Consider the following 12,096-nt stretch of genomic DNA (forward strand, 5'->3'; position numbering starts at 1 on the left):
TATTCTGTATCAGAAAATCTTTGTTCAGCCTTTTCCTTTTCTGGAGCTGTGTTCCAAAACCAGATAGTTTTAATTGCAGTTGCCAATGACTACTGTCTGTGTCAGAAAACTATTTCTAATCTATTAATCACCTTCACTCATATCTGCAGTGCAAGACTATAGAATAGAACAGTCACTGCTGTTAAATGCCTGTAGGTTTGTCTGCCTGGCAGCTTGTAATAGTACTAAGTACACCTTTGATGTTTTTCCCCATGAAAACTCTTTTGAGCTTGACCCTTGGATCACAGGGTCTTGGTCTCAAGGTCTTGGATCTGAAAGCATGGCTTGGCTGAGGACCCTCCCAGGGATGGCAGGGGTGGGTGTTTTCACTCCTCTAGACATGCAAGGGTAGCTGCAGGTCTCCTTTAAAATATATCTGCTTGCATTTCCAAATGTTCCCTTCCACACAAGGTGTCCAGTAGCATGAAATCAAATTTAGTTGTGTTTTGAAGATAATGCAGTTGGCAAACATTACTGCTCAGCTGAGTGTTGTAATTATTAGAAGCACAAACCGTTACCCATCACATTACAAAGTCCCTGTGAAGTTACATTCAGATTGGGCATGGTCCTTGCCTTCTTATTCCCTTTCTTACTCTTCATTGGAGAAAGTCTTTGCTGATCAAAACTGAAATGGCACTGGCCTTCCCAGGAGTTAAAGGTTAATGCCACGTGATGCTGCAAGACATCTCTTCATGAAGTTGATAATACTTGGGGCTCTATTGTGCAGCTTCAGTAATGGATTTTCTTTTAGATAGGAGGTTTCTTTGGTTCTCAAATGATGCATGTACCAATAAATCACTTGAAAGTCGTTTGTCTTGAAATATTAATTAAGGATTTTCTGTAAAACATGAACTTCACATTTCAGTGTTTCTACTGTAACGTTGTGACTAAAGCTGGTGTCATTTCTGCCTAATGATAATTGTCAGGATCAAAGCTTGAAAATATGAGTTGTTCCTTAGGTATTCTGTTTATCTTCAAATCCCTTCTAGGTTGTTTGTGTGGTAAATAACTTCAGAGGACGTCAGCCAGACCATGAACATTCTCATCTGGATAATCTGACCCAGATGCCCATGATCAGCATACCCAGAGTAGAAAGCCCTTTAGAAAAGGTAATGTCTGACTTTTTAAAAATCAATTAAATAAAACATAGCTTTCCTGAAAGGATGATCATAAATTATCCTGACAAGAGTGCCAAGGTAATCAGATTTAAAATGATGTCAGTGTTTCTTAACAGTGAAAGAGAAAGAAGGAAAGACTTAAATTCAGTGACACCCCTTGGGAGACTCTTCATGTTGTCATTTCAGGGCCATAGCTGCTGCTAAGCCCATGGAGTCAGGCTGAGTAGATCTGAGACCCTCTCCCCTTGTGTTCCTCAAGTGAATGTGATTAATACTCTGCTTGATATTCCACAGAACATAGAAAGTTCTTAGAATGCTTAGAAAGAACGATTAACCCCTGGCCCAAGGGGCTTTGCAATTCAGGTACAAGTGGCATTTATCCTATTTGTGTGTGGCATGTCCTGAGCCTGGTGTGGAGCATGGGATGCAGTCCCTTCTGGGTCACCTGTGGGGCTTCTGTCATCAGACATGTGCTAGCCCCAGGACAGGGCACCCTCTTGGCAGTGAAAGGAGCGGTGGGCCATACAATAACTACACAACCCCATGATCTCTTGTCAGAGCACATGGGATTTTAGACTAAAACATGCTAGTGAGAGTCTCCTGGGTATGCCAAGACTTTTTGCTTGAGTATCACGATAAAATTTATTTTGGTTTACTGGGATAACCATTTATATTTTTTGAAGATGATGTTGAACTATATGCTAGGTAAGATTGTCTGACTAATTTTATGAACAAAAAGCTACTGAAATAGATAGCATAATAAAATACACAAAATATTTTAGACATTTTTACCAAGGGAAAACTTTGAACTAGTAATGCAAAGTTTAAAGAAAGGTTTACTTTTTCTAATGACTGTATCCGTCATAATTAATTAAAATCTATTGGGTTATGCCCATATTTGAAAATAGAAAACAATTTTACACTGGGTAGGGCACCAAAAGTATTTTTCTGTGGTATTATTTTAATTCCAGATTAATTATGATAATTTTTTTTCATGTTCAATATAAGAAAGGTTTCCCAATCTGTCTTACTCACTTGAATGTGGTGGAAGTTGTTCTTTAGTAAGAATTTCTACTAGTCCTGGGTTTTTTTTTCCTTTCCTTGAAGGGAAAGAAGATTTCTTTTCAGAATGGTCTAACATGCCTTTTTTGAACCAAATATGTCTAAGCTACTTCTGCTGATGTCTTGTCATATGGAGGTCAGGGTCTCATTTGCTTGAACAAGCATTTAGATGATGAATGTGTATCTTCAAAATAATCCATTCAGTAAACTTTCTGTAAAATGTCAAAACAAAACAAGCTGTCAGCTGGTCTGGAACACACCACATTAATAAGGACATGTTTTATTTACATGCTGGGCTCTCATGCAATAAAAGTCATTTCTGTGACTCAAAAGCCATCATAGGTAATACATACACATTCTCTGGATATTGACATTTTAATTTTTTTTCCTGGGGACAAAGACTTCATGTTAATTTCATGTTTCTACCTGGTTTGAGAACCTCTCACTCATGATCAACAATGTTCTTTTCCTGAGACTTGGCCTAGTTTGAGATGCTGTGGGGAAAGCAATGGGAGAGTGTGGGAGGATGGTGGCAATAGTAGTGTTTGCTGTGCTAGAGGATAACCACTGCCATTTGTGAGCTGCCTAGGACTCTGTTACATGAATGAGCTTCTTTCCTTCTGAACCCATATTCTTATGGCAGTAGCTGTTTGCTGTCATGCAGCTTCTCTCTAGAGATAAATTTTAATTAAACTGGGGACTGACCACAAAGTGATACCACTTGCTGAGGTCCCATCTTTGTCTGTGTTGCAAAGCCTTACTCCTTTTCAGACAGAAAGGATGGGATGCAAGGACAATAAGGTGAAGACTTTGCTAATTGCTTGGAAATGCTTTCTTCAGTTTCCGCTTCCAGAAAGTTTAAAATTGAATTAGCAAATAATTGATGAAGAAGTTACTTACATACGAGTGCTTTAGATTTTGAGTTTCTATGGATATTTTTACCTTTTTTTAAATGTAGTTTTGTTTTGTTTATTCTAGAGTTTTAGATAGAAGACAGACCCTGTTAAATAAAAGGAATTAAGAACAGTAGTTCAGGGAACTAAGGTCTAAATAAAGTTAGGTATTCTCAATTTACTACCATTGCTACAAGAATTCTTGAATTAGTCTTTGCTTTTTAGCTCCCTTCTTATTTTACGTCATTTGTTCTCCTCAGGAGAGAAAGTGATGCTAAATAATTTGTGTGCTAGTTGCCTCTTCCTCCTTTAGACACATGTGTTACTTTTCACTACATTTCAGTGAGCACTATTCCAGTTCAATATTCTGAATGCTCATCGACTTGCATTTTTCTTATTTTAAAACTTTTTTTCCTTATTTTCAGTTCTACCAGTTTCTGTACCAATATTAAAGACAGGATACTGTCAGAAATTAACTGCAGGGAGTAGCAAAAATCCCAACTGTCTGAAGTTATCAAAGGCTAAGGCAGTGCAAGCTGGAAGCAATGCAGCTATGTGACTGGTACTAAAAATCAGTAACTATATAGGTATCTGGGATCAAGCAAGTAAAAACTCCTGCCTTGAAGAGTGACTTCATTAGAAATGCCTGCCAGACAGGACCCCACTCATTGCTATTTTGTAATAAATTCACCTGTGAGTAAGCACATGATGCATCATACAGCCCTGGAAGCACATTACTTTGCTGTTTCCAGGTCTGCTACTTGCTATTCCAGTGCTTTCTCCTTGGAGAGCAAATGCTCCTGGCATGCTCACCGTGCTGCTACTGTCTGAGTTCTGTTGGAGGTCTAGCTGCATTTGAAGTGCACTTAAATAGGCATAAGTTCTTGTGATACTCTGAATTGAGCTGCTGCTGCTTGGTGACAAGGTTAGATCACTGTTTGCATGGCACTTCTGTTGCATTGTGGTGCATGCAGATGATTTAGCTGTTCTGCACAGGTGCCCATGCAGTCAAATAAGCTGTAGTTACAGTGTCTCCTTGAGTGATCCTTGCCAGAGCCTGCTCAGCAGTGCAGACAGGGCTTTTACCTTAACTATAATCATCCTCAGAATTAATGAAAAGAATGAAAGCCAAGAAACCTCACCACTCACCCATCTGCTTCATTTTCTCTTCTGTCTCTGAGCTTCTTCTCTCTTACAAGACAGTTGGGTTTCAGTTAGCTGGCAGTCTCCTGCAGAGAGGAAGCTCTCATCCTACCACAGTCAAGACTGGAGAGTTCTGTTCTTTTTCAGGAATTACTGAGAAATGGGGATATTCTGGGTAGTACCTGGAAGAGTTTGGAGTTTCATCTTTATCCAAGTGCAGTCACAAATTATGTTTCCCGTTTCAGGAGAGACTGACGTTTTTTTCATGCAAAAGTCGCCTGAAATTGGCCAGGGCTTACAGAGATCTCCTACCCATGTAGTAGCTTATGACTCTGCTAGTCTTATTTATTTTTTATAAGTATTCTAGCTTTGAAAAAATCAAATACAAATACAGCATGGAGCATTTCAGGACTAATGGAGGCGGTAGATATGATACTGAGATAGAAGGTTTCAGATGGAAGTGTTGGGTTAGGAGATGCACCATGGTTCATCTCTTGTGAGATGAGATAATTACTGTGTGTGATTATCAGTGCTTTCTGTAGCTATTCAGTACTACTTATTTGCACAGTCGGTTCTTGGCAATGCTGTGTTTGACAGCTAAACTGCATTTATTCCCCAAGGTTCTGCTTGGCATTCCTTCATACTGCTACTTCTGTCAGCAGTGCCCAAACCTTCCCAACACATTGAACATTGTTCTTTGTTCAATGAAGTTTCTTATACTGCCCTGTAGGACTGACTATCCAGCATGACTGAACTCAAAAGAGAGAGATTACATGCTCTCTCCTTCTGCCATTTCCAGCTTTTAGTGGTCATAAGGATTTGGAGTTCCTCTTGCAATATGTGACATTCTTGTTGCCCATCAGTTTTTAGTGACTGTCAGGGTTAACTGTCTGAGAAATCTTCTTGAGTTTGACACAGTAATTATTGTTCTGTCGTGTATGTGCCGAAGATAATGATGGTGATAAAGCATTCTAGCAATAGTTAGTGTAGATGTTGCAATGAATTCTGCTAGTATTTTTAAGACTGGGAAAGATTTCCTCTTCAGAATTTAAGGAGTATTTTTTTTGATTACTCTTGATTACTCATGAGACACAAAACAGCTTCTTCCCAACGTCAGAAAATTTTAGTTCTCAATGTTACTGCTTTTTTCTTGGTCTTAAGCATGTTGGTACCAAGTCTTCAAATGTTATGTGCCCTGGTGTGCACACAGCACCATGGCTTAGGGAGCCCGGCCTGCTCCCTACAGCTCTCCAGGGAGATCACCTCTCACTGAGTTCACAGCTAAAAGCAAAATACAAAGATGCTTTCGCTCACCATACTGTGGGCAGATGTGGGAGAGGGTTGTGTCCATTTCTGCTGCTTCAAAATATTTTAATTGAGAGGTCTCCAAATACTGTTGTACTTGATGTCCAAAAACATTCATAGGTGTCCATACTTTTTTCTCCAGGATGGTTTGATGAGAGCCCATGTGTTTACATCAGCTTATAGGCAGTTGTTGGCATAATTGTTCTCTCTTGATAATACAGTCTATTAAAGGAGATACAATGCAACATTGCTTCACACACATATCACAGACACATACCCAGGACAGTCAGCTCATAAAAAATCATAAGCAGTTTTGTTTCAATGTCAAAAGATTTGAATTTGTATTCATGTCCTACTCTTCTGCTGAAATCTGCTTCTGGGGGATTATACAAAAATTGTTTCTGATTAAATGCAAACGGTGGTCACTACATCTAATGCTCAGATAAACTAATACTTAAACATGGGAAGTGGAACAATATCTTCAGTGTGACCTCCTCCAACGTGCATGTTGTAGGTGTTACAGGATCGAGGCGTTAGTCGCAGCCAAGAAGATGCTTTGCGAGGAGCCTCCCTCAAAGTGCGCATCCTTAGGCTGTTCTCGTGGCTGTGGGGGCCGGAGCGCGGCGAGCCCCTTGCTCTAAGGCAATAAGGCAATAACACCCCTTGCTCTAAGGCAATAACACCCCTTGCTCTAAGGCAATAAGGCAATAACACCCCTTGCTCTAAGGCAATAAAGCAATAATAACGTATGTGCACGGCAGCGCAGCGCCACAGGGCACGGCACTGCCCTGCCCTGCCTGCCCGCCTTCTGTGCAGGGTGCGGGACACTAACTCCTGCTCCAAAACTCACTGCTCCAGTAAAAGCAGATAATACACTCTGCTGACTCAGAGAGCTGCATGAGAACGTTATTACTATTATTGCTTGATCAATTATCATTTGCCTAAGGTACTACAGTAGTATTTTCTATTTTAACAAACTCTACCGTGGGAAAAATTACAAACAATTTTACAAAGAGAAGACTCTTCTTTTTAGGATGATGACTATTTTTGAATGTTTCTAACTGTATTGATAAGAACAAAGTAAAAAAAAAAAAAGAACTAAAAATATTTAATATATATAATGAAAACTGCAAATCACAAAAAGTTTAATGTATTTTTTCAACGCTTTGACATTATAGCATTGCTTATCAACAGAAATTAATTAAAACTTAACAGAAGCTATGCAGTGGATCGTTTTCCCCAGAAACCTGCACTCAAGGCTTAGCCCTTGGATTTACCTTTTTTGTTAGTGTTGTGAGAGTGCAGTTATGATGCATGCTTTGCTCATCAGCCTGGTACTGTCCTCTTAGAATGGATGGTACAAATGCTGGTCTGCCTGCCTGTGATACTGCTGCCATTGAGCAGACCCTCAGCATTTCTGATTCTTTTGGGAACTTGAGGGAAAAAATTCCCATGGAATTGGAGAAGCTGAGGTCTTATGCATGGTTTTTTGCTTGTCTTCTTGCATCTGTGTGAATCTGTTTGCTGACAGTACTTAGTATCTCACTCTGACCCTTGTCGCAGCAAATCTAAGCAGAATTAAGAGTTGAAATGTAGTTATTTCAGAGGAATGCTGTTTGTTTTTTTTCTGCAGAGTGTCAGCAAGGCTTATTTGTAGTTTTGCCTGAGAGGGTAGCATGAAAAAGCACGAGTAACCAGACAGCTGCATGAATCTGTATCAGTGATTCTTGCCATCAGCAAGTGATTTGTTTTGACCTAGTTATGCATCACCCTGCTGAGTCCATTGGAAATGAATTGACAGGCCTTCAGTAGGGTCCAAATCAATAGGTCCTTGATCAGCAGCTTAGCAGTTCTCTTTGAGGGCTTATTGAGGAAGGAAGATTTTCTTCTGTGTTATTATATCCCATGCTCTGCGTGTCTTCCCAGGATGGTGACCTGCTCATTTTGGAAGTATAGCTGGCAGGAGTGTGAACCACATTTTCCTTTCTCTAAATAATCATTATCCACTCTTGAATTAATGCCACATGAAAGAGCATTTGGTTCTCTGCATCACAGACAAATGTGTGTCACTTAGAGACAGGGATGGCACATAGCAGGACTTGAAAGAATTGATTGAAATAAAGAGAAATTATTTTTTTTCCCTCAAATTCTTCATTTTTAAACCATCTTACGAAAAAAGGGAATAATTTTAGACTGAGAATAGTTTAAGTTGAGAGGATGACTTCTGAGGTCTAAATAAAGGAAATAAATACTGTGAAGAAAATGTCATCGTAGCCTCACAGCAACTTCAGAGTCATTGAGTTTGACCACTGTATTGCATACTTAAAACAGAATTTGGCCAGCCAAATAAAATTGAGTTGATTTTTTTTTCTAATTTAGGAAGTCTAATTTTGCAATTTTTCTGCAGAATAAAAATCTGCAACCAATAACATTTATTACTATTTTTTACTGAAAATGTTTTCATAGGAAGTTGTACTTTTTTTTTCTAATGCTTTTTAAAAAAATCTGGCCATGCTTTAATAATTGTTGTTTATTTAAAATACATGAATTCTGGTTTTGGGAAGAATATACATAAGATGCTTGCTGTTAAATGTTAAGTAGTATTCTTTTGTGAAAGCTGTCATGAAATACAGCAAGAGCATTGCTAGAGCTAAAATACATTTTGTAGGGGAGGTGGAAGAGAGCTTCTCCCCCTGGACTCAGTACAGTTATGGCACAGTGAGAGAGGGAGCAAAGCTGCCAGCCTGGCTGGGAAATGGGGGTATAAGGGGCAGCTCTCCAGTTAAAGCATTTCTAATTTCCTCTCTTTAATATGAAAAAGCAAAGATACCTGCCTATCTCCCCCTGCTCAGACTGATAGACAAATATTCAGGCAGTTTAAAGAAGAACTTAGAAACTTGCATGGTGGACTTTGTTTCTCTCCAGCATTTTTTATGCTGTGTGATAAGAGATTTTCTGAAAGACTTCCCTTAAGCAAAAAATGGGAGGTCCCACTCTCCCCAGGTTATCCACATTCCCCTCTTCTTCAGCTCACATCTCCTCTCTTCAGAGTTTAATCTGCCCCAGGAGGCAAAGTGATGAAAAAAAATTTGCAGTGCTTTGCTTGGTGTTTTACCCTCTGTGCACTTTTGTGCTTGGGAACAAACACATGGCTTAACATCAAGGTTCCCTTTACTAATTTCACCATTTGATGTTTTGTGAAAAATGGTGGCAGTCAAGGGTGCAGTGTGCCCAAAGGGAAACACACTTCCTCTGGATCCTGCACTTCACTCCGGGGTTGCTTTCCCCTTCAGGTGTTTGCAGAGTCACTTGCTTAGGTTTGAGTATGAAAAAGTAGCCAAGCTCTTTGGGATGCTGCAGGGTTCTAGAGCTGCACATAGAATGTTTGTGTTCTAATACACGTCTCAGTGCTTCTAAGAATTGTCCCACTGAAGGAAAGAGGAGAATGTTCTTAGGTTGCAACTGGACGCTGGTGATTCTGAAAAAAAAAATTGAATATGAGTTCTTAACTGCCAAATGCCACTTGATTTCAAGCATTCTGTGACTTGATTCAGTGCCATTGAGCTCATGAGGAGAATATAATCTTTACAATTTTAATGTTAATTTTTTATTTACACTGAAATAGAGTATTATAATCTGTCAGAAACTGTCATTTTCATTTCTAGGAATTTTGTTTTCAATTATGAATAACATAGCAATAGAAGTACAGCTAATTCAATTATTCACGTGTAATTTAAAATTAAACTTAGTTAAAACAAACAAAAGCCATCTGAAATTAAAATATAATGGAATCATCACATATAATTAATTACTTTGTTCAGCATACTTCCCTATCCAGTCTTTCAGCAGTTAAGAATTGCTATGGGAGTGAGTGAGAGCACTGCAGTGAAAGTCAGTTTTATTTACATCATCCTGCAATAGTCTCCAAGTACAAGGCTGCCCTTCAAACACAGGAGGCAAAAGTTTTCACAATGGTGACTGCTGTCTGTCTGTGTGATTTTGTGGTTTTTATCTGTTTGTTTTTCCTTTAACTTGTAGAACCACATCACGGCCTTTGCAGAAGTCACATGATGTTGACGCTGATGTATATTCACTCCACTGGACTTCATCTCTTTTCACAACCCACACATGATATTTGCAGTGTATCAAAAAATAAGAAATTTTTAGAAGTCCTATTTCTGACTTGATTTTTACATCACTAAAATGATAAACATTTTGAAGAATTCTTAAATATTAGAACGTCACTTTACTTTCTAGCGAAAATATTAACTGTTTACTTTTATGACGGAATGGGACAAACTGAGCACTAATTATCTGACATTACCCTCTATTTTGGCTTCTCATTGTTTTCAATGGTTTATGTACCTATTCCAACAGTACTTTGTATTTTGATTTAACTTTGATTTTTATAATCTACATTTTTAATTCAGCATGAACTTGTTTCCATTTGAGGCAATTTCAGTGTATAAAAACTAGACAAATATTATGTTCTGTATGAAAATGCTGTTTGCACATTGTATTACGCTGTATTCCATGTAAGATATCATTCAAAACAGTATGTTATATGTAAGACTGGTGCTTCTGCTTTTGAAGAGAAAAAAATGCCAATTTTTACTGTAATAAGTATTGTATCATAATTAAAAGTTTATTTATTTGGATATTTTCCTGACATAATTGTAGTTGAATTGTTGTTTTGTAGTTCTTGAATGTCTTGGATGACATATATGTATCTAGGTTAAAAGAAGTGAGAATAATTTAGAGAGTTTGATCTTTGATATATTCTTTACTACTAATGATATCCCATGAGAGGTTAAGGGCTCTGTTCTTAGCTTAGCATATCTGATGGGAAGCCGTGCTATTCATAAATCATTTAAACAAATTACTCAAGGCAGCCTGCATCTTCTCGTGATTGTTGTACTCCGTGATACTATGCTGGGAGAATGAGTGCTAAGATAAGAAGACGGTCACCAGCTTAGTGAGGAAAGTTCAATTGAGTTTCTACTCTCCATTTTCATGGAAGACTCATGGAAAAACCAAAATGGCTCACTAAATTTTTTTCAGCCTAAGTGACCAGGACAGGCAGACTTTCTTTCTACAAAGCTTTTTATCTTTGTGTTTGAGGCTCATATTCTTTAAAAAAAAGGAAAAAAAAAATCCTCTGCCAGCCAGCATGGTGTTGACAAATTGATTTTTCTTCAACATCAGACAATGTTACCATATCTCTGTTATTGCTGTGAATATTCAGATTAAGCCCCCCCCCCCCCCCCCTTTGGAAGAGTCTTGCTGACTATTCATAGTGAAGTTGTCCTATAAAAATTGAGCACCAAATGGATCTGAATATTGTGAATACTGAAGACATTCTTAACATGTGCCAGACAGTGTCCCTGTGGCAAGAGCTGATAAAATGCTATCACTATGGAAATACTGAGAATACAATTGGTCATTGCAGGCTGTTGAGCATTTTAGGCCTTAAATTTTCCAGAGTTCAGTGTATTTCCTGTACATTAATCATTGTTAGAGTATGTTTGAAACACAAGGATGTAGAATCAGGTCTGTTTTTTCTATGATGAATTTTAATGCATTCTCACATAGTCATCAGGTACTGCCTGCTTTTACTTTATGTTTTACCTCTCCTTTCACTAAAATATAACTACCTAAAGAGTGCTTGGCAAACAGGGCAAGGCCAAGTTGTCTCTGAGTGCAATAGAGCATATGCCACGAAGTCATTGTGCTAAGCTGAGAATTAAGAGATTGAAGAAATATATATGTGGGGAGAAAAGACCTAGAATAGAGTCCTTAGCTACAGCTAGGTTATTTAGGTGATTGCAAATCCACCTTTATTAGACTATCAACTGTGTTTACAAAATTGTAGTAGATCCAAAGTTTGTATCACCGTGTTAAACTCACCCTGCTCTTAGTCTAGCTAGTTAGGTTCCAAGGTACTAATGATTTCTCTGTGTGCAGATTTAAATGAAATGTTCACTCATTTTTGCATGGTAGCAAATCTGCATTTTTTTATATCTGATTTATAAGATTACCAAGAGATTCTTTTATGTTAAAAGAGATGACTCTTTTTCAGTGTACTGTATATCATCAGCTTGTAACTGGTCTTTCTCAGGATCTTTCCCAGTCAAATATTTGGGTTAAAATTATCATACTATCTCTGTGAACCAGCAGTGAGAAAACAAAAAGAGAGACACTCTGCTGTATAATGTATTTTTAAATAAAATAATTTTTCATTCATATGTAGTGTATTTTTTAGGTGTCTGCTTTATATATGTTTTGGTTGATGATGTGCATGTAATGAAATTGTGATTTTATGTGAATTGCATTTGGTGACATATTCTCACAATTAACCAAGAATCCCCACAGTTAAGGGTTTACCCTTAGAAGTAGTTCTGGTGAACTTGAAAATCATGAGAGGAAGAGCTGTGTTGCAGTCTGCAGCCTGTTGGGAAAGGACTTTCCCCAGAATGTGGATCAGCCAAGCTCCAGACACTGCTTTGACTGATTTTCAGAAGTAGCCCTCCCACATC

General features: G+C 38.2%; 1 protein-coding gene across 2 annotated transcripts in view; it reads left to right on the top strand.

Moving 5' to 3' along the window:
• Nucleotides 1-11,803, top strand: part of PLPPR5 (phospholipid phosphatase related 5) — a 44,949-nt gene extending 33,146 nt beyond the window's left edge. For both annotated transcript variants that reach the window (XM_059478754.1, XM_059478753.1), the window contains 2 exons: nucleotides 1,029-1,148; nucleotides 9,599-11,803. In XM_059478754.1, the coding sequence (XP_059334737.1) occupies nucleotides 1,029-1,148; nucleotides 9,599-9,631 (153 nt within the window). In that variant the 3' untranslated portion in view covers nucleotides 9,632-11,803. The remainder of the gene's footprint in view (nucleotides 1-1,028; nucleotides 1,149-9,598) is intronic.
• Nucleotides 11,804-12,096: the final 293 nt, after the last annotated feature.

The sequence above is a fragment of the Ammospiza nelsoni genome, chromosome 9 (genome assembly GCF_027579445.1).
Source record: "Ammospiza nelsoni isolate bAmmNel1 chromosome 9, bAmmNel1.pri, whole genome shotgun sequence".
Lineage (NCBI taxonomy): Eukaryota > Metazoa > Chordata > Aves > Passeriformes > Passerellidae > Ammospiza > Ammospiza nelsoni.